This window comes from Gopherus evgoodei, chromosome 11, assembly GCF_007399415.2.
Source record: "Gopherus evgoodei ecotype Sinaloan lineage chromosome 11, rGopEvg1_v1.p, whole genome shotgun sequence".
NCBI lineage: Eukaryota > Metazoa > Chordata > Testudines > Testudinidae > Gopherus > Gopherus evgoodei.
In genome coordinates, this window is record NC_044332.1 from 13,511,780 (window position 1) to 13,534,540 (window position 22,761).

At 40.7% G+C, this 22,761-nt stretch overlaps 1 protein-coding gene across 5 annotated transcripts in view; it reads left to right on the plus strand.

The window, feature by feature from the left end:
* Positions 1 to 22,761, plus strand: part of IKZF2 (IKAROS family zinc finger 2) — a 140,005-nt gene that overhangs the window by 85,004 nt on the left and 32,240 nt on the right. For all 5 annotated transcript variants that reach the window (XM_030580329.1, XM_030580330.1, XM_030580334.1 and 2 more), the window contains exon 5: positions 2,388 to 2,555. In XM_030580329.1, coding sequence (XP_030436189.1) covers positions 2,388 to 2,555 — 168 coding nt within the window. The remainder of the gene's footprint in view (positions 1 to 2,387; positions 2,556 to 22,761) is intronic.

Here is a 22,761-nt window from a genome sequence, read left to right on the forward strand (position 1 = left end):
AATGTTACATTTATAAATAGTTTATAAAGGGTTACTAAATGATGAATAGTGGTTTTAATAAGTGGCTAATCAATTGTTATAGATAATTATAAAGCCCAAAAAGTCAAGAGATTACTTATAACAATCTGGATCGCTTTCTACTGACATGCTTATAACCATCAATAATATATACAACTCATGTCTGTAACATGTTTATTGCATCTTTTACTCATTTATTAACCCTTCATAAGCCATTTATAGATAGAAACTTAGACTTCTCAATTGTCAGTGTTCAGCCCACTACTTCAACCTTATTGAGAGAAAAGTAACACCCAACCCAGTCCCTAAAGCACATTGTGAAAGTTGGGAAAAAAAAAAATTGTCCCCAATTACCATCAGCTGTTGGTTGATTGAAAAAAATGAGAATTTATGGCCCTAGCTTCTTAATAACACTCAGTCATGCTCTCAGGAAGATTACATTTCTACATTTGTATCCAACACACATGATGGAATTTGCAGTAGACGTAAGAAGTAGTTTGATGAAAACATAGCATGCATTTTATGCAACGAGGGGCCATTAATCTTACAAAAGCAATTGACAGAGGTTTTGGAGGGATGTGACGGATTACAGGTTGCTGACAGTCCTGTTGCAGATGCGTGTAAATGTGGTTTAATGTTATTAACAATGACGAAATGGAACCACACACAGCAAAACTGGAAAAATGATTCAGGGAAGCTATGGAACCTTTCCATTACTTAGCCAACCTGACTGATCCTAAATACAAAGGTCTTATGCTGAGCCCAGAATGGGGAGAAGAAGCTGAAATGTGCTTGATGGCACATAGCTAAGTTCCTTCCCTCTCTCTTTTAGCATTTACAAATGAAAGTCCAGATTTTTTTCCTTAAGTCTGTCTGGGAAGGAGGTTGCGTCACAGATCATAGCCTCAAAAGGGAGCAAAACTGTGGAACTAAAATCCTACAAAACTGGACAATTGATTTACAGAATGCAGTCAATTATTTTAAAATAAAATTAATACTCCTCTTCAGCCAACTCATTGTCAAACCAAACATGCCTTGACCGTGTTGCGATTGATGTGGCCAAAGCTTTGTAATAGGAGATGAGCTTTAAAAAAAACAAACAAACAAAAAACTGCTTGCATGCTGAAAGTTAGAAATGTCCTTAAGTATCTTGTTAAATCAAGGCCTTAATAAAAGCATCTCAATGTCTAAGGCCCTAATTCAGTAAAGCACTTAAGCATAGGGTTGACATTAAGTACATGCTTTGATCCCATTGACTTCCTTTTTATAACTGATAGGGCTTAAGCATATGATTAAAGTTAAGCACGTGTTTAAGTGCCGTGTTGAATTGAGATACACTTTGTAACATACTTAGTCTATCACATTGTGTGTGTTTTGTGTTTCATTTCACAAAATCATTGTGGGTTTTTTTCAGGTTTCCTACTTTATTATTATTATTATTATTATTTTATTTATTTATTTAATGAAAAACTGTGTTGTTTAGGTTGGGGAAAAAAATCACAACCATTCCAGGTTAAATCAAACCTTCAATATCAACACAAATGGTTTTATTAAACACTTATTAATTTCTACTTTAAGACAAAACTGTCATGATGGAGATAACTTTTAAATAAATGTTATTTAAAACCCAACTCTAATTACCTCTCATTTTTCTAGGGTGCAGCTTTTCTCGCCATGTTTGCTACTTACCAAAGCTATTTGGGCCTGGTTCTCGTTTACACTAAAGACCTTTGCATCACTCTAGCAGTGCGGAGGAGCCTTAAAAGGGGTCTTAATTATTTCAAAAAAAAGAAAAAAATTGTGTGTATGTATGTGTATGTATATGTGTATATATAATATGTTTGTGTGTGTGTGTATATGTGTGTGTGTATATATATATAATTTATTTTTTTTTTTACATTGAGACCATGACAGCTATCCAAAGTAAATTTTTGTGACTGTTCTAAACTCCTCTGAGGATGGGGCCTACAATAAAAATATTTGCAAGCCACAGATAGCAACACATCAATGGGCTTACATTTTCCACGGTGATTAGTGGTTTTGGTTGCCCAGCTTCAGATACCTTTTTCAGAGGGTGGAAGCTCAGCACTTTCTGAAAATCAGGCCTCTTAAAGCATCTCAGGTCAGTGCCGAAAACTGAGGCACCCAAAACCACTGTTGAAAATATTGCTGATGCTAAAGGCCCGCACTTCATGATGATTGTGGGCAAGTCTCAGGTTATAAAGATATTAAACCTGCCACAAATCCTTTGTTTAAATTGAGTGATAGTGGGCTTAGATATGGCTGCACTATATTCTGTTACAAGCAATAGGATATTGGGTCTGTGTGTTCTGTGTTCGATGGTTTCTTGATGATTCTCTCCACTGTAGGTGAGCGCCCCTTCCATTGTAACCAGTGTGGAGCTTCTTTTACGCAGAAGGGGAACCTGCTGAGGCATATCAAGTTGCACTCTGGGGAAAAACCATTCAAATGTCCCTTCTGCAGCTATGCCTGCCGGAGAAGGGACGCCCTCACAGGACACCTCAGGACGCACTCTGGTGAGCCCCGAATGTCTCGTCTTCCTTTTTGTTTCCTTCCTTGTGACTGTTAAATCAAAGTAGGTTCTGAAATTGCAACCACATTTCCTGGTGAATTAGTTCTGGGCTCCTAGACACACCAAGTCCTGAACTCTGGGAAACCGAAAATCCAAATCAAGACTTTGTGGTTCAGATCTACCTCTTGTGTGAATGAGCTCCTGCACAGATGCTGGCACGTTTCCCTTTGCGCATCTCGTTAGATGCATCCTGACTTCGGGCGTTAGATTGTGTCAACATCTTAAGTCCTGAGCATCTGTAAAATCCCAAAAAACTGATCAAAATAAACTAGGTAATTTAAAAATGTATTTTACTATTCATGTCACATTTCCTCTTGGCACCTAGTAACTTCCAGACATTGGTAAGATTTATAGACCCTAATTACTTGTAGGGCTCAGGCATGCCATTAAGCCACAATGCTTCCTAAAGCATAAGGAGGATGTATCCCCATTGGAGAAAATGCGCTGTATGCTCCCCTCTGTTCAAACCAGCTCCACTGGAGCTATGGTCACATCCTTTCAAACCCCTATTGGCTACCCCAAGAAATCCAGTGCTGTCAGTGGCACTTGACTGTAGCAGTCCCTGTGTTGAGGGTCATGCATGTTGTGTCTGGCCCCTGCACATGGGCATCTCAAGGGGCCAGACTACTTTTACCGTCTCCGCCCAACTTCCTCATTTATGAGGTAGCCAAACACAACCCCTAAACCCCTGAAAAAGTGAAAATCACCCACTATTATCTGTCCCCCTAGAATGTTCATCTTTTGGGGGGGATATCATTTACAGGAGACTGTGTTTTAATTGTTGAATGAACAGAGATAATTAGACTGTCTGGAAACTGTTCTACTTCCTTTTTACTGATGAACTTGTTTAACATATTGTAATATGTGATTCTTGGTACCCAGAGGTACCCAGCAGAAAATACATATGGAGGATCATGTGGTGAATTTCACACATTCTTCTGACCATAACCGCTTGAAGTAACAGTGAAAGAAAAAATATTTTTATTTTTAAAAATGAATCATGACAAAAAATAACCCATATTACAAAAACACACTCAATATGGTTTAAGATTGTTTTTTCATTAGATGACTATAGATATTGTTACCTAAATATAGGTTCTTCACGTTTCCTGTGTGAAAATATAAGGCGGATCTTGTACTTTTTGCATGAGGATGAAATGTTGCTGTTCAGTGGTGAGATTTTTCAGAAGTGCCTAAGTCACTTAGAAGTATAGGTCCTGTTGGAAGCCAGTGGAACATGTGCTCCTCAATGATTCACTTGCACTTGCCTTTTTAGTTTTGAACTCCAGCTTCATTTGAGGGGGTGCCTTCTATCTAAGGGGTGGGATTTTTTTGTTTACTGACTCCCCTCACTGCACTCTGTGAATAGACTGGTCTTAATAGTCTAGAAAAAGAAGCCGATCAAGAAGGTCTAACAGAAGTCTAGTAAACTTCATAGAGTCTTTGCCACTTTTTCCTTCCCTAGTCAGAAAACTAGATACATCAGAAATGAAACCTGGGAATGAAGATAATGATGAGACCTCAGTCTGGTCTTAAGTGAAAGCACTACACTTTGAGCCAGATCCAAGTTGAGCCGGTTTAAATCAGCTTTGCTCCGCTTAAATCAAGCGAGCTATGCTTATTTGCACTGCTGAGGATCTGGCCCCTTATTTCAACATGTGTAAAACTCTTTCCCGTAAAATGAATTTTAATAATTAAAAGGACGCTGTCAAATTAAACATCACATTTTTCTCTGAAATATTGTTTACATACTGTTCATAGCAGGAAACACCCAAGAATACTATAGGAGAAAGACTGGTGAGTTTGAACACCTAATTTTTCAGTTTGTTTAGTTTGTGATTTTGGCAACACTTTGTGTTTATGACGCCACTTAGCCGGTTTCACTGTTTCCTCTGTGTAATCTGTTAGTCAGTTTTCCCTTCTTCTGTGTGTGGGTCTTTCACACAACAAAGGAGGACATTTAAAAAATAGGAAAATGTGATTGTAAACCCATAGAAATTAGCATCTCAAAGGCCGCTAAAGTACCTGGAACTTCTTTTAACTTTTTTTTAAACGGAATAGATTTTGGGTTCATATATTTTATTGGACCAAATTCTGCTGGTGAGAGAGAAGCTTTCATGTCACACACCGCTTTTCTTTAGGTGTGGGCAAGGTAGTCTGAGCATCTCACCTAAGTGTATTTAACTGTGATGCTTGTCTCTCTCACTAACAGAAGTTGGTCCAATAAAAGATATTTCCTCACCCACCTTGTCTTTCTAATATCCTGGGACTGCCAGAGCTACAATTGCACTGCACATCAATTTTGAGTTGACAGTTTCTCTTTTTATTCCTGTTTTTTTTGTATTTCTATTTTCTTTGTACTTTCATAGTATCTTCATTCATGGATCTCAGAGTACTTAGAAACATTACAAGCTATACTGTGCCACCCTTATTCGCTAGTACTTTACAATGCAAGTAGCCCCAAAATGAAAGTATTACTCAACGCATAGGTACCGCTGAACATGTGTAATTCTGGCATAATTTAACCTTAAATAATTAAGGGTTTGAGTCTACAATTATATACTTCTGTGATTATTTACCTTTTACTGGCATTTGCAGTTCTACTAAACTACTGCGTATATATTTTCTCCCATCTGTAGCCCCTTTGATTTCAGGAAGGTTATGATGTCCATACAGGATATCCATAATCTTATGTATGGGAGTAGACTCACTGGAACTAGAGAAACTCATGGGAATTTAATAGGATAGTAACTGTTTGGAGTATTGGACCCACAGTCCCACAACACCACTGTGACACAGGTATATGCTATTGTATGTTCATTTTACAACTAAGTAAATTGGGGCACAGAGAGGTTTGTTGTTGCAAGATGTCCAACAGAATTGGGTATAAAGCTCAGGAAATCTGACTCTGGCCACAGTCTAAACACCTACTTTTATGTACCCAAGGAAGACTTCACAGGAAACAAAGATGGTGCCATGGCAGTGCTAGTCAGGCGCTTTCGGCTTTTCCTCACACTTCTCCTAGGACTTTGAGCAAATAGTTTATAGCCTGATTTTTGAGATTCTGAAAACCTAGAACTCCTATTAAACTCCTTGCTAGGCTGGATACTCAGCACCTCTGAAAATCAGGCCATAATTAACTTCCTTATGGCTTAGTTTACATTTGTCCGACATAGGATAGTATTTTCCTACTTCACAGAGGTGCTGTTAGGCCAAAGTAGTGTTCACCTAGTGCATTGAGATCCTCAAATGTGTGTGTATGCATTTTACCAAAAAAAAAATGATATAGGTATAGATATATAATAATAAAAGAGCATGAAGATTGCGAAGTCAAGCACTAAAAAAATTAGGAAATACCAGAATTAAGGTTGCTGGGGCAACCTTAACATGGCCTCCTTGGACATACGTATTATAATACTGTCTTTAATTACATGATCACATACTTTTAGGAATTCTGCCTCATTCAGTACGTGGATGGACTTGTTCTGGGAATGAATTAGGGTTGTGCAGTGAAGGAGGCTGTCATATTTAAGACCCCTGCATCATGTGTTGCAGAGGTTGGCAGGTGAGTAGTGAATGAGGTAGAGGATTACTGAAAGATAATAGACGATCTCATGGTTAAGGCACTTGAATGCTGCTATGGAGAATTGGATTCTAACACTGCCTCTGCCACAGAATTCCTAAGTGGTTCTAGACAAGTCACTTAAACTAACATTTCCGAGGTGATCACTAAGACTGTGTTCCCCATTTTCTGGGAGTCTGATTTGCAAAGTGCTGTTTACTCATAGCTTCAACTGACGTCAATGGGAGCTGTGCCTTGAACATATAAAGTGAGAAGTGCTAAGTAATAACAAAAAAATCAAATCTTCGGCATCTCAAATTGGGCACCCAAAATTAGTGAATACCTTGGACCTTAATCTCTTTGAGCCTCAGTTCCTCATCTGTAAAATAGGGATAATATCACCCCTTCCATCATGGAGGTGTTGTGAAAATAAATTCATTAGTGTCTGTGAAGCACTCAGACACTCTAGGGATGAGTGCCATAGAAGAACTTATGAGGAAATTCATACTTCTGTCTTCAGAGTAGGGTTTCAATTGTAAGTAGTAAATAAGGCCTGGGGCCACACATAGAACAACAAGGAGAAAACATAATATTGAATAGCTGCTCTTTAAGCGTCCACACTGAATAAGGGATGGGTCCTGTGGAAGAAATAGTATGTAGTCATGTAATTACAGATTGTGTCGTCATGCTTATGCACAAGGGGACTGAGGCATCCTTTATACTGCCATTTTCCTGATTTTTTTTTTGTGTGCTTTGACTTTGCAGCCTTAATAATGTTCTTTTTTGTGTGTTATAGGTAACAAAAGAGCCTACATTAAAAAGAACATTTTATACATATTCTTTGAGATTTTTTTACATAATATAAAATATATGGAGAGAGATGGATATAACGCAAAGAATTACTCCTGTAAATGTAAAGTATGCTTCCAGGGTATTTTTTTCCAGTTTTAAAAATTTTATCATGATTGTTTGTAACAAATATTTGTTTTGTTTTTTTTCTTCCACTGTTGTATTGAATGGTGGCTTGTTATTATAGAGCTGTTCAATAGCACTGAATTAATGGTATCCTTTTCGCCTGTGAAAGGAAGCCAGTGAAGCATTTGTTTTAAAAAGGACAGCACAGAAAAAATTGTATGATCTTAGCACAATCCATACAGCATCTAAGAAAAATGGCATACCTAATTGGGAGGCTCATTAGCCATGAAAATATCAATTTATGGAAAGGCAGTCGTCTTACTCTGCTTTACACCTCTTGGGTTGAAGTCTCATTTTTTAGGGCTTTGATTGCAAATCCTTTACTCATATCGATGAACATTCACCATGCCAGTAATCTCACTGAAACCAATGGTTCTACTTGCATGAGTTAGCATTCTTCAGGGAGGAGTAAGGGCTGTCCACTTCACTTCAGCCTTATGTGACACCCTGGGCTCTAGTAATTGGGACAAGCTCGGAGTGGAGCAGGTAAAACTTTGGGTATGGGCATATGTGGACTGGGAGCTAGGAGGAATTCTAATTCTGCCTGAGCTAATGACCCAGTCTGAGCTTTCTAATGTCTCAATCTGTCCAGCTGGAATATTGCGAGAACAAGCAGAGCACTAAAAAACAGATCACCCAGAGGTTAGGGGGCTATTACAGGAGTGGGTGGGCGAGGTTCTGTGGCTAGCAATGTGCAGGAGGACAGACTTGATGATCATGATGGCCCCTTCTGACTTTGAAGTCTGTGATGCTGGTACCTCTGTGAGAGATTTGCTATCAGGACGCCAGTGGGGCCAGGAGTTCACTCAGTATTTTAAGCTGGACTTGTCTGCATTGGATACATTTATGGATAGAAAAGAAGTTATGCATGAGCCGAGAGCCAACCCTATGGAAAAGAGAGGAAATACATGATACGCATGCAGGGGTTGGGTTGTAAGGCTCCAGATCTTCTAAGTTGTATACACGTCTACCTCTCATTTCTTTCAGGGAGAGTTAGGTGCCTATGCACCGTTAAGGAGCTGCTTCCAACACCAGCTAACACAGTGTTTGATAACCCGTTGAGAGTGTGTTTTGGTTATCTAATGCATGTATGGTGACCAGACAGCAAGTGTGAAAAATCGGGACAGGGATTGGGGGGTAATAGTAACTTATATAAGAAAAAGAGCCAAAAATCGGAACTGTTCCTCTAAAATCAGGACATCTGGTCACTCTAAATGCATATAGCTCTGTTTACTGGGTGCTGCTTGTTCAGAATGAGGCAGGACTTTCACACTCTCTCTGCCTGTTTTGCTTGTGCACTTTCCGTTAGGGAAAATGGAATCGGAAAAGCTAAGGATCTGATCATCTACAGTTGAAATCATTAGCAGCTGAAGTGTTTAACACCTCTGAAAAGCAGACTGCTTATCTCCCTTAATTTGGATTTAAGTGCCAGTTTTCAGCCATCCCAGTTTAAAACATTTGCCTTTATACATACAGAGCCCACTTTGCAAACGTAAGCACCTCAGGAGGATTTGTATATTACGTGTCTCTCTGTGTGCCTGATTATATAAAGGACAGTCTCTCAGCTAGAAGACTTAGGGACACATTTTAAAAGGGCCTGCGTCCTTTAACTCAAGCTGTAGAGGCTCTGGAGGATGTAGGGGTCAATCCTTGGTGGGGACCAAGATGACAGTCACTATACAAAACTTGTATTTGAATGCTCAGAATGGCATGTAAGCACATAAACAGGAATTGAAGCTCCTAAGTGCTTCTCTAAGCATTTGCACATCTTATATAGGGTCCTCTTCGGAGATTTGGGCTTGTCATTGCACTAAAATTGTGATAGGCTCAACCCACAATCCTTCCACACCACAAATTTCTTAGCTGGCTGCACATACTTTTTCAGAGGAGACAACCCAGGATGGCTGCCATGAGCCGGCCCTTATTGTCAATGTTAAAACATGGTTTTCACTTAAGTAAGCTGGAGCAGAGGAAAAATGAGACACTTGCTTGGATCTATCCTGTCTGAGCAGCTCGATGCTACAGCTGCTTTGAAAGCAGGGAATACATTATTTTCACTGGAAAAAACCTTTCTCAGCCTGGCCTATGTTGGGACCAAATCTAATGTGTCTGCTAGGCTTTGACAGTTCTTGCAAGGACCTGAAAAACCACACACTTTAAGACACTTTGACTCTGGATCTGAAGTATGTGTCTTTAGGCCCAGCTTTCACTGCTATCACTTAGCCATTTTATGGGGCCATGTAAAATGGAGACGAGAAACGAGTCAGTGACTCTGATAATAAGTAAGACTGTTAAGGTGAGTGAGGTATTTTTACCATCCTGAGGGAAGCTAAGAGAGATCAGAGAAAAAAATTAATCTGGTTAACACCATACCACAGTGGAGTTGGACAAGGCTTCTACTGATTTGTTCTCCCATGCACTCAGCAACCTGCTGTTATGAATTGCCTCAGGGCTAAGATATTGATGGATATCACTGGAGAAAGAAAATGAGAGAGATGCGTTATTTATAGTGAACTTGTTGTGAACCCTGTGTGACACTCTGCATATCTACTTGGAATTGTATGTGAAAAGCAATGAAATTTATCCTGAAGGTTTCCTATCAGGGGAACTATGTTTTCACCTGATTGCACCTCTCTGGCTAGTTTCCCGTTTTCTGTTTGATCTAACTGTGAATTCTCCTCACCTAATGCCCCTCCTTCTTTCCTGGAGGTGGTTGATAGGAGTTGATTACACTGTGGATTACACAAGAGGTGTCAGTTGCACACATGTTTTGCATAACTGTGCAGGACTGATTTGTCCTCCATGCTTTGCAACAGAGGGAGGAGATAGATATCTTCATTCCTGAACCAAGAGGAACACTGCTTACACCATGCCCTATTGAAATTTCACAAGGAGCACTTGGTGTTGATTATACCAACCAGACAACTATTCATAAGCTGCAAAATGGTGGTTTTGGTGTTTATTTTTTCAGAAAAGTGATCATTAAAAGATGTTCATTCTTTTGATTTGAAAAAAAAAAGAATAAAACACATAAAATACCTTTACGTGGGCTCTAGGACCCTGACAGTTGTCAGCAAAGACATCACCCAGCAGCACAGTACAATGAGAAAAACTTCACATACCAGCCCATGTGGCACAACGCCCCGCCTTCAGCCCATCCCAGATGAGAGAAGGTTCTATTGTTGGCAAATTCCAGCTGTTTTGATTCAAGGGTGGGAGAATGAGTTTTATAACCAGTTGACCTTCGTGGAGAATACATGCTGCCACCTTCACAAACACAGAATGGGAAGAGACGGTCTAGGAAGGAGTATGGCAGAGGGGATCTAGGGATCATAGTGGACCACAAGCTAAATATGAGTCAACAGTGTGATGCTGTTGCAAAAAAAGCAAACATGATTCTGGGATGCGTTAATAGGCGTTTTGTGAGCTAGACACGAGAAGTCATTCTTCCACTCTACTCAGCACTAGTTAGGCCTCAACTGGAGTGTTGTATCCAGTTCTGGGCAGCGCATTACAAGAAAGATGTGGAAAAATTGGAGAGGGTCCAGAGAAGAGCAACAAGAATGATTAAAGGTCTTGAGAACATGACCTATGCAGGAAGTCTGAAATAATTGGGTTTGTTTAGTTTGGAAAAAAGAAGATTGAGAGGGGACATGATAGCAGCTTTCAGTATCTAAAAGGGTGTCATAAGGAGGAGGGAGAAAACTTGTTCATCTTAGCCTCTAAGGATAGAACAAGAAGCAATGGGCTTAAACTGCAGCAAGGGAGGTTTACGTTGGACATTAGGAAAAAGTTCCTAACTGTCAGGGTGGTTGAATGCTGGAATAAATTGCCTAGGGAGGTTGTGGAATCTCCATCTCTGGAGATATTTAAGAGTAGGTTAGATAAATGTCTATCAGGGATGGTCTAGACAGTATTTGGTCCTGCCATGAGGCAGGGGACTGGACTTGATGACCTCTCGAAGTCCCTTCCAATCCTTGAATCTATGAAAAAAACCTCTTATAATGAGAGGTCAAGCTTGATGTCTGAGAAGGATAGTCTTGTGGTTAAGGCATTGGAGTGGGGCTTGAGAACTGGGTCCAGCTCCTGGTTCTAGTATAGACTTCCTGCATGACCCTGGGCAAGTCACTTAGACTCTCTGTGCCTCAGTTCCCATCTGTACAATGGGGATAATAGCTCTGCCCTACCTCACAGAGGGAGAAACATTAAAAAAGATTGTGAGGTGCGAATATACAGTGATGATGGGGACCAGATAAGGACCTGACATGGATAGTCCTTGGGGAAGTCACTCGCTTTCTTTGTACCTCAGGCCCTCATCTGTAAAATGGGTATTACAGCACTTCCTTTTCTCCCACCTCTCGCCTATTCAGATTGTAAGACCATCTAGGCACTATAACTGAGCTAGTGTGACATGGAAAGATGGATGCTCTCTCAGACAGGCAGATCCCAGGCTATTTCGGGATTCAAACCCCTACTGGAAGACAGGCCCATTACCCGTAAAGAATACATTGCTGAGAAATTGATGGAGTTTTTATATAGAAAGGCCTTGAGTCCATAAAATCTTCCTCATTTGTGTGCTGTTCATCTGTGTGCATTTTGCTTATCTCCTTGGAGATTGTGACTTGCATCAGAGCAGCTAACCTTGACTGTAGAATACCTGGCATTTCTAGTTTGTGGGAGGGGAACAAAGCTGGAGCTCTGCTGCTGTAATTTCCAATGGACATAAAGTGAAATTTTTTGTACGATCTGATTAGAGCGGAAACAGTTCTGTACAACATTTTTCATCGAACATCTTGCCCTGTTCTATCCCACATTAACACATCTCACGTATTTTGCATGAGGAATGCAGGGTTTTGTGTTTTTCATGGCTAACCCCATCCCCATTTGTGAAACTTCCATCGTGTCTTTCTTCTGTCCAAAATAGCTGTGTCTGCGGGATTGGTATGTTTGGAAATCTGTGGCCATGGCGAGGCTGTGTGCCAGCTGCATTACTCACTCTGTCTCCAAAGGAACATGTTGCCTCTCTTCTTTATAATCTCCACCCTCTCCCCCTTTCTTTTTCCTACTTCATCCGTATAGGAGAGTCAGAGAAACCTGCTCATCCACAACCTGTCCCTTCTTGCCAATTCTTGGAACGGCGCTCGTCATTCTTGTTAGGTGTCCAGAATAGATTATGAAAATAAGAACTCTTGTCCACAGTGTATCCATGTACAGCTATACTGTAAAAGGAAAGTCAGTGTACAGTAAAGACATGATTTAAAAGATGAGCCTGATAAAGACAGCTAGCTTTTGGAAGAGGCTTTTTATATTGCAACGCTGCTCTTTTTCCTCTAAAGGCAAAAGCAAAGCACATTCATGGAGACTTGATCTTAACTATGTTGCATCTTAAAATGACAGGAGGAAGGAAGGGAGAAGGTATTTACATAAATGTTTTAAGCAGAAGGAGTGAGGTTCTGATCTCTGTTAGGATTCGGCAGATCTGAAAAAAATCCATTGGTTTCAATGGAATTCTTCTGGTTTTGCAGCACTGCAAATTCCAAGTGTTCAAAAATCAAGAGTCAAGAATCTTAAATTCAGTCATGGGCTTCAAAATTAGGAGATTGTAAAATAATAAATTTTGAAGTTCTTTTTATTGGCCTTCTGGTGTTTGAGCCATTGGGTTAACGTTTCCAAGACCTTCTCCACAATCATGGGCTAGAAACTTCCTTTTAAAAAAATGAAACCTGAGATTCTTCTATAATCATCTAATTGCTGGAGCTGGAACTTTATGAAAAACACCAATTATTGTGAGACTTGCAGTACAACTGCAAAGAGTTCCGGGAGGGGGTGGTTAGGGGACAAGGAGCAGGGGGGGTTGGATGGGTAGGGAGTTCTGCAGGGGGCAGTCAGGGGGTGAGGGCCAGGCTGTTTGGGGAGGCATAGCCTTCCCTACCTAACCCTCCATACAGTTTTGTAACCCCAATGTGGCCCTTGGGCCAAAAAGTTTGCCCACCCCGTACTAAGAGAATGCAACTCCATTGATGTCGGTGGTCTTATGTAAGGGATTCATTTGTCCCAGGGGGGTAGTGATGAGTGAACCTCAAAAGATTTGGAGTTTGGGTTCAGGTCAGATTCATATTTGAACTTTGTCTATACTAGTCTAATCTCTTGAGTCTGCTGAAAATTTTGCAAGAACAGGTTGCCACCACTTCTGCTGTAGTCCATGCTGAAAATACAATTAGAGCAATTTTTCAGTATTATTTTAGGGCTTTCAGGTGCAGTCGTGATTGAAACATGTATGAACAGTCCTATGGGAACAATCCAGAACCTTCCAAAAGGTTTACGTTCAGCTGAGTTCTTGAAAGGAGGGATTGGTGAGTCTCTTTGCAGAACCAATTAATCCATTCCTAATTAAAGGTTCTCAGATATTCATATAAGAGCCGGATGCTGGCCTCCAGGAAGGGCAAACCAGCCTTAAACCTGCTCTCACTGGTGGGAATGAGTCTCAGTCCACCACAGAGACAGCAGCACCATGATCTGCTGGCCACTTCACATAGCATTGTGCCAGTGACAGGACAGGGTCACACTGGAGGAAGAGGAGGAGGATGTGCCTGGATGGCACTACAGTCCGACAGTTCTCAGCCAACATTACAAATTGCCAGAGGCTACAGCAGCCGTGAGGCCTCCCCTTGACATAAGTGAGCCAAGTGACGCTCTGGTGCAATGAGGCTTTGACTCCTCAGGCCCTGCCAGTTGGTCCCCCTCTCTCTGCAGCTGCCTGATGAGCTTCAGCCTTTATTTTTGTACTGCCGGTGAACTCAAACATCCATGCATCTCTATTTGCCTGTCAAGGAAAGAACAAGCAGGAGCAAACACTTTGGTGGAGAACCTCCATTTTTGATAAAAAGAAGAGTGCATATCTACATCCAAATTCTGTGCGGCCTGCAGGCCCCTGGCATGCTGCGCCCAGTTAGCCCTTGGGCAGGCTTGGTTTGCAGCTAAGGAAATAAAGTGATGTAATAACAGCACCTAAAAATGTAAATTGCTATAATATAAAAGTGTTTTTTTCTTAAAGTCACAGCTCCTGAAATCAGATGATCACAAGAGAATCAGTGTAAATATTCTTCAGGAAGGTGGGGTTAATACAAGCCAAGCTCCTACTGAGTTCCTGTTGACTTCAGTACGAGTTGGTGGTGCCCAGTACCTCACAGAATCAGGCCCTTTGTTTTGAATGTGTTCGCTAACTAAATTATTATTATTTCTATTACATTACAATCGTGATGATTATTTCTAAAGTCTGTGAAACAAAAGGAGGGCCATATTCTGCTAGTGGCTGTACAGACACCTAGTGAGAGACGGTCACTGCTGAAAGAGCTGACTATCAGTACAAAAGCCAGGAAAAGGATAGGAGGAAGGAAGGCTTATTATCCCCATTTTGCAGGTAGTTCACTGAGGCAGAGATGTATTAAGTGACTTGGGCACACAAGGAGTCTGTGACACAGCTGGGAACTGAACGCAGATCTCAACCCATGCCTTAACAGCAAGACTACTTTTCCTCAAACTTCATAATAATAATATAATATTAAAATAGGAAAGAAGAGGGGAAAAAACCTTGTGAAAGCAAAGGTGTTTTGCCCCCTCAGCACTGAGGAAATAAGCTTTATACTTTCCCTCAAACTGCATTTAAAATTATGGAACCAGCTCTGAACTTACTCGTGGGAAATTCTCTGGTGCATATTTTTTTAACTGCTCCATGATCCCGAAATTCTGTTAATGCATTAGAGTTTCCTACGTTCCCTGTTTTAACGTCTCTGCTTCCACACAGTGTACCAATGGGTTTAGAGTTCTCTGCTTTGTTTTCCGTAACTGCCCTGCCTGAACTTTGAATGCTGACAGTTTCATGGAGGGGATGCGGGTTAGTCTTTTGGTATGGGGGATGGGATACCTCAGTGGTTTGAGCATGGGCCTGCTAAACCCAAGGTTGTGAGTTTAATCCTTGAGGGGGCCACTTAGGGATCTGGGGCAAAAATCAGTACTTGGTTTTGCTAGTGAAGACGGGGGGTGGACTCAATGACCTTTCAGGGTCCTTTCCAGTTCTGAGATAGGTATATCTCCATATTTATTTAATTTTACACCTGTATTTTATTTCCTTTTCCTTTGTCCTCTTCTCTTTTCAAGATTTTACAGTTTGAATTCATCTAGTGTTGTATTGTAAAACTAATTGCATTAGTAATCAAGCAAACTCTGAATGTTTTAAGGAACTGCAAATTCTGCAGAAGAAGTGGGAAGGGTATTAAGGCTAACAGGAATTGCTGCATTTTATTACCTGACACAGATTAATATAGCCTTACTGTCAGAGATAGGCACTTGTTGTCGAGGTTTTCAGTAGAACAGAGGCTGTCCGATACCCAAGATTCATTTTTCATATAGTTGAGTCTCTCCCCCTATAAAATACATCTTTCTTGTTTCTGTTCTGGCAGCTCCACAGAATTAGACCCGCAAAAGCTGATCCTGATTTTTCTCAAGTGCTGCACAACCTCACTCCAGCACTGTTCCCATCTGGGGCTTTGTACTCAACACCCTATGAGTAGCAGAGAGAGTCTGTCCCTAGTTGTCTGTGGCTTATGCTCCATATCCCCTTGCCCACACCTAGCAGGGAACCATCAGTAATGATACCCAGTGCAATTATCTGAGCACGCTGAGAAGCACTTCCATACCTAGAGCTAAGGGAAGAGTTTTCAGAAACCGATTGCTTGGCAAGATCAAAGCAACAAGCAATTCTAAAAGTTAAATGCCCAAAGTCATGTGCCCTCGGTTCATGACTGTGGGCAGTGTGCCTTTGAGCAAGTTAGTGGCTAATGCTTTATTTAGAGAGCACTGATCCCAGCTGGAACAGTAAACTACTGGCTATATCCTGATTGCATTTCTAGCGGCAGATAAGAGAGCTCAAATTATTGCTGGAGGAACTTTTAGAGTGGGATTTTCAAAAGCAGAATTAGGTCCAGTGCTGAATGCTCTTGAATATTCCACTTTAAAAAAAAAAAATGTTCCCTGTAGTTTTTCCCTGTAGTCCATGTATTTTTGTGAGGTCTGTTTGCCAAGGGCAACCAGAATAGTGGGTTGGGGTAGAGGGACTCAGTCGGATTGGTTTCTCTCTGACCTCATTTGACATGTAGAAGAGAAGACAAAAATGATTGTTTGAGCTGCTCATATTTGTGAGGATAACTTTTCAGGGTGTGCTAACCTGCTCATTGGGCGGTGGAGGGATAGAAATTATAATTCTAGAGTCTCTCCTGTTTTTGGAAGCAGTGCTGGTTTTGTTGGATACGGCCCTTGATCAAAGTCGGTGAAAACTTCCTAATCTGCTGCTTAGCAGAAATGAGGATCTGGCAATATTTTCCTTGTCACTGTCATCTCCATGACAATTTGTTAAAAATCTGTTTTCAAAACTGATCTCTTAATGTTGGGAAGAGGGGAAATGAAGCTATTGAAATGAAAACCAGAACACGAAGATAGATCTAGAATGTCTGTTCTCCCCGTCTCAGAACACAAAAACAAGGGGACATTCAGTAAAACTGAAAGACGGCAAGTTCAAACTGATGCAATTAAATAGTCTCCTTACAGAATGCTGAATTGAGACCATGGAATTCATTGCCCCTGAAGCTAAGAATTTAGCAAGATCTAAGGAAGAACTGGGCATTTCTATGGATAACTAGATTATCCAGAGTTAGTGCTTTTTAAAAAAAATATATTTTGGAAGGGACAAGACCATCACAGAGGATAGATTATCCAACATTTGCCTATTGCACGTTTCTCTGAGACAGCTGGTGCTGGCCACTGTCATTCAGTGGTCAGAGCTTTCATTTCTTGTTATGCCAGTTCAATATCCTCTGTATATAGGCCTTCTGTATTCTGAAAACACTTAGGACCAGATTTTGCTACCCTCACTCACCTTGAGTGGTACCTTGCTTGACACTGAAGTCAATGGGACTGCTTGTGGAGTAAAATGCCACTCAGCTTGTGTAAAGTTGGCAGAATTTGGCCTTTAACTTTCCTTTTTAACTTTGGAACAATTTGCTGCCCTCACAATTCTGAGCAGTGAACATACTTGCTGTGGACATTATGGCAAAGTGCTACAGAGACTCAGTATGGCGTACAAGAGAATACACTGTAAAGAAAAGAGTACCAGATCCTTCCGTGGTGTAAGTTAACTCCCATGCAGCTATACCAGTTTATATCACCTGAGTATTTGGCGCACAGTCTAGATTTGTTTTACTAAGAGAGAGAACCACCTGTCAAGGAGTGTTTGTCCTACAGCATTCCTGATCTGAACTGAGGATTCCACACCCTGCATTGCGTGCATGAGCAGTTCGTCTCCAGTTGGGATTGGTCATCGCAAACCTCCAGTTGCAAATCAGGTAAAGAACACGAGCCAGCTCCTTAAATTCCTTCGAAGCGGATGCACTAATTGTGCAGACCAGAAAAATAAGTCAACCAAAGCACTTTCTTTCTTCCTAGCTGTTTTTTTGCTTAAACTGGATTAAACCCGAAAGCAGATCATTGGTCTATTTCGGAAGGCTTGTAAATCAATTTGCACGCAGCTTGCCACATCCACAGTACGATAATGCTAAAGGTCTGAACAGCAGTAGAAAGTCCAGAGCCAGTAAATTCAGTTAAGGCTTCGTTTCTATCCTTAACACACTGCTTCCCATGTATCTTTGCTGCTTAAGCATTGTAGATAGGGAGGTCATTTGCTGTGGAGGGATGCCAAATTTTAAATGATCCTATATGTCACCTGCAATGGTTCCCCAACCTCAAGAGAAAGTTATAGCCAGGAAGACTAAATCTCACAGCATTTAAATAACTGTCATCTTGCAATCTGAAACTTCCTGAAACTTACTTAGGAACGTCCTGGTTTTTATTAGTTTATCTCACAACCTCAGGGCTATTTAAACAGCAGTTTTAATAGCATTTAACCCTTTGAGTGTCTGCTATAAAATTCATGGGCGCTTTACAAAAGTAAGGTATACCTGAGAGACTGGGAGAATGTTCTGATCTTGCAAAGAATGAGGTAGTTTGTTTGGATCATATTCACTAAACAAGTGAGTTGAGACTTTCCTAAACTACCTATGGGATTTGGAGGCCTGATTCTCGTTAATTCTGAATGAGACAGGAGCATCGAGATCCTTTAGGCAGCTTTGAAAATCTCCCTCTTAATACCCAAGAGGAGTGGAAATTACAAGCAAAGGAAAATATACCAAAAGAGTTTCTATCCATTAAAAGGCATGTTGGATGAGTGTAGCTACCTTCAATGGCAAATCATATTTAAAGCCTCTGTGGTCCTCTGCAGTCATTTAAAACAAGGGGAAAGTAAATTGTGAGGCTGCTCTTTATTCCTTCCCTTTCCCATCATGCTTTGCAGGTATCCTGCTGGGAGCGAGCCTCCTTGCCCCTCTTCATCATGAGGGATCAGCAGAGACTTAATTCCCCCCCCCCCCGACCTCTGCCGTGTGCTGTCACAGAATCTTGGCCCTCCTGCCCCTGTGCCCCTTCCCCCTGCAAAGTGTCCAGCTGTTCCCACGCCATCCGGCCTGTCTGTTCACCCTTCTGCCTAACTGAATGGAGAATCTCCCTGTGATGAGCACTCTGCCCTTTTCACCTGAGCTCTGTTCACAAGACATTTTCCTCCTCTGGTCATGGCAGTATAATCTCAGATACCACCTGGCAGACTCCAAGGGGAACTGCATGACCTTTCAGGAAATGCAGGTTACATGGCATCCCCAAAGTTGGAGCATGACATGCCCTCTTTCACCTGGTACTGTGACAGCTAATGGTAAAATGGATTGTTTGATCTAAAGAAACACACTTTGGGGATAGAATCGTAGGACTGGAAGGGACCTTGAGAGGTTCTCTAGTACAGCCCCCTGAACTCAAGGCAGGACTATTATCTAGACCATCTCTGACAGGTGTTTATCTAACCTGCTTTTAAAAAATCTCCAATGATGTAGATTCCACAACCTCCCTAGCAATTTATTCCAATGCTTAACCACCCTGACAGGAAGTTTTTTCCTTATATCCAACCAAAAAGGCCCTTGCTGCAATTTAAGCCCATTGCTTCTTGTCCTATCTTCAGAGATTAATGAGAACATTTTTTTTTCTCTCTCCTTCCTTGTAATAACCTTTTATGTACTTGAAAACTCATGTCCCTCCTCAGTCTTCTCCAGGCTAAACAAACCCAATTTTTTCCATCTTCTCTCATAGGTCATGTTTTCTAGACCAGTAATCATTTTTGTTACTCTTCTCTGGATAACTCTCGCCCTCCACAAAGAAAGTGCTTCTATGCCTTTAGTTCCACTAGGGAAGACTCATGAATTTGGGAGGTAGAACTTTCACAAGAGCTGGACCTAAGCTATGGAACCTGCTTCCACAACAGATAAGAATGAGAGCCAATCTCCCCACTTTCAGAACTAATGGCAAAATTCATCTCTTTGACTGAGCTTTCTTTCAATAAGTTCATTGCCAGCACCGCTCACAGAGAGACAGCACATACAAACACACAGCATACAAACAAGCCAGCCTAGATACTAATCAAGCTATTTTTCCTTTGGCTTGGAAAGGACAAATTGATGTCAAGAGATTATTAGTGTTCTATTTTTTAAATATTTAAGGTGTTCTCAGAGATTGGGTGATAGAGGCCATGTAAGTTTCTGGATGGATAGACAGATGTAGATACTTAGAGGAAATGTGCCAAGGAAATGGATGTTAGTTTGTAATTTTTTTTTTTTTTTTAACTTTTGGCATACAGTCCACCTACTTGTTTCTATTCTTGAGGGTAGTTGGGATCATTATTGTATTCTCTAAAATAGTGCAGATTTATTAATGAATAAACATGTAATCAGATTAAATAACAGAGCTAATAATCCACAGCAAATGCAACTGAAATCTTAGAGTAAAGCGTGAATGTCTGTAGGCAGAAATATCTTTAAAAATAAGGAAGGAAGTAGATAGATCGTCAGTTATAAATTGGCATTGGTGCACACTGATTTACACCATCTGAGAACCTGGCCCAAATATTTTATATAAAGAAACTATTGTTGTTTGAAACAATGTGTTCTGAACTATACACTTTCTTCAGTATTTTTGTTTTTATCAGTTCATTCTAGCCAAACTATGGCAGGGATAATGTTTTCAGAGTTAATATGTAACCTGATGTTTAGCACCTCTCATTGCAGAAGATCAGGCAAGCCTAAATGTTGGCTGTATAGTATTTCACCACTAGCCTGCTTGGTTTACAATACCATAAACAACTGCCAGGTAAGCGCAGGTGTCGGCTGCTGTTTTGTACCGCAGAGATATTTATAGACAAGGTGGGTGTGTCTAGAAAACAAAAGAGTGAAAATGTTCTGCCATTGTTTTAATACAGGTACACAAGTCTATAGGCAGTGTTATAGGACAGACTGCACTATTCCAAGATAGGTTTGCTAGGACAGCATGTAGTAATTAAAGACAAGAATCGTGACTTATTGTTGACTCTGGTACTGAAAGTTAGGATGGGCCGTCTTTCAATTGCCAGCAAGGGCATGAAATACAGAACAACTTGGTAGTTTGCAAAGCATTTGTGACCCAAGTAATTGATATTAACCTTCAGATCTGTGACACCAGGCCAGGAAGTAATGAAGTGATAGTTCTCTTTTTTTTTTCAAGCTCAAAGTCAAGAAAGTTGTTGCAGCTTCATAAACTGTGCTTAGGGCTACAATCTTTGTAATATTACACTAGAAATTTTTAACCTTTTTAGAATTAAGCTTCCCAAGATTGGAGAGACTCTGCATTATATGCCCAACTTACAATAATACGGAAACACCATCTGTCCACCCAGGAATTAAAAGAAACCAACAACAACAAAAGCAAATATAAACACCTTGATCCTGAAAAGCCTCACTCATGTGAGCAATAGTTTGAAGAATTGGCCCACGTTTTAGAACCTGGTATAAGATTTTTATCTTATTTTTTCCCCCAGCGATGCTATGATGTTGCTTTTTTGTGTTACAAATCATTAATATGCAGGTCTTTCATTCCCAACTCATGCTCTTATGCAGTGATGGAACTTGAATGTGTTCAGAGCTGAAGTTTTTTCTCTTTGATCCACATTATGGAACAGAATAGCCTTAAAGTGATGCGCCAGGTGGATCAGACATTAGAATTTATCTCACACGTTGCTACCTCATTTTGGACTGATAAGTGCAAAACTTTAACCCTTTTAAAAATCACAGCCAAGATTTTCAGTACAGACTAGTGATTTTGGGTGCTCAGCATGAGATGCCTTATCAAGGCCTGACTTTCAGAGGGTGGGTGCTCAGCACTTTTCTGAGAATCAGATCCCGTTAAGGATGTCTTAAGCTGAGGCTCAAAAATTGAGGCATCCTAAATTACTAGTCACTTTTCTGTGTGTTAAAGTTTATTTGCTCTGTAAACTCACCAGCTTCTGGGTGCTGATGTCTTGGATCCTGCAGATTGGTGAGTGTGTGTAATCTCCCAGGCAAAAATCAAAGAGCCCCCATGAATTTCAATGAACACATTTACAATCATTAAGCAGCAGCAGCTGGTTGTGAAGGGGAAGCAGGAGTATGCTGTGTACTGTTCAGAGCCTGAGTGCATTCAGATTTGATTTTAATTTTTCGATACTTTGCTCAGGGTCTGTTATTCATGCAAATATTTGTCTGTGTGAAGCTATGGGGACATGCAGTTCAAGAAAATAAAGTGTGTTGTTTTAATTACAGGCCAGAGATATTGTACATTATTGGGAAGGCTTTGTTGTCTTTCAAACTAATCCTCAGTACCCGCTAAACCATATGACCCTTCCCAGCTTAATAGGACAATGTATCTGGAAATGTTTCTGATATTCAGCCTAATTTTTTTTTTCTAATTCAGTCCCTTACTCCTACTCATTCCCTACCCTCAACTGTACTACCCTAAATATTTCCTCTTCGATATTTACTCCAATATCTGGTATATTGTTCTCTCTCTCCCTTCTTTTTAAGCTCTTGATTTGTCAGGCTATAGATATGGTCCAAATTCTTCTACATCCTTGTATGACCTCCATTGTCTTAGTGTGTGAGCAGCTCATAACTTCCATAAATTTATTTTCATAACACCTCTGAGGTAGAGAATTATCTCCATATGGGGAACAATAGCAAGGAAAGACCACGGAACTTTTGCAAGGTCACACAATCAGTTTTTGGTACAGCCAGGAATTTAACCTAGGTCTCTAGAATCACAGACCCAGGCCTTACCCACAGAACCAAACTTCCGACCTTGGTTAAAGCTGATCTCAATAGAGTAGTTCGACACGGGTGTAACTGAGTGCAGAATTTTGTCCAAATCATTCCTAAAGAGTTAGGCCCTCTTATCAGAACTGCCTCTTAATTGTCCACATCTTTCTTATAAAGAAGTGCCCAGGACTGAACATAACTAAACGTTTGATAATTATAATAAATATCAAACAACGCTGTCACACAGAAGTTACATACCCAAGTGTAAGAGCAGTGTCCTTCATTTTCCCCCCCAAAACATTGTATAGAGTTCTGATGCGCTGTGAAACAGCTGCCAGATCCCACATCTGGGGGAGCTACATTTC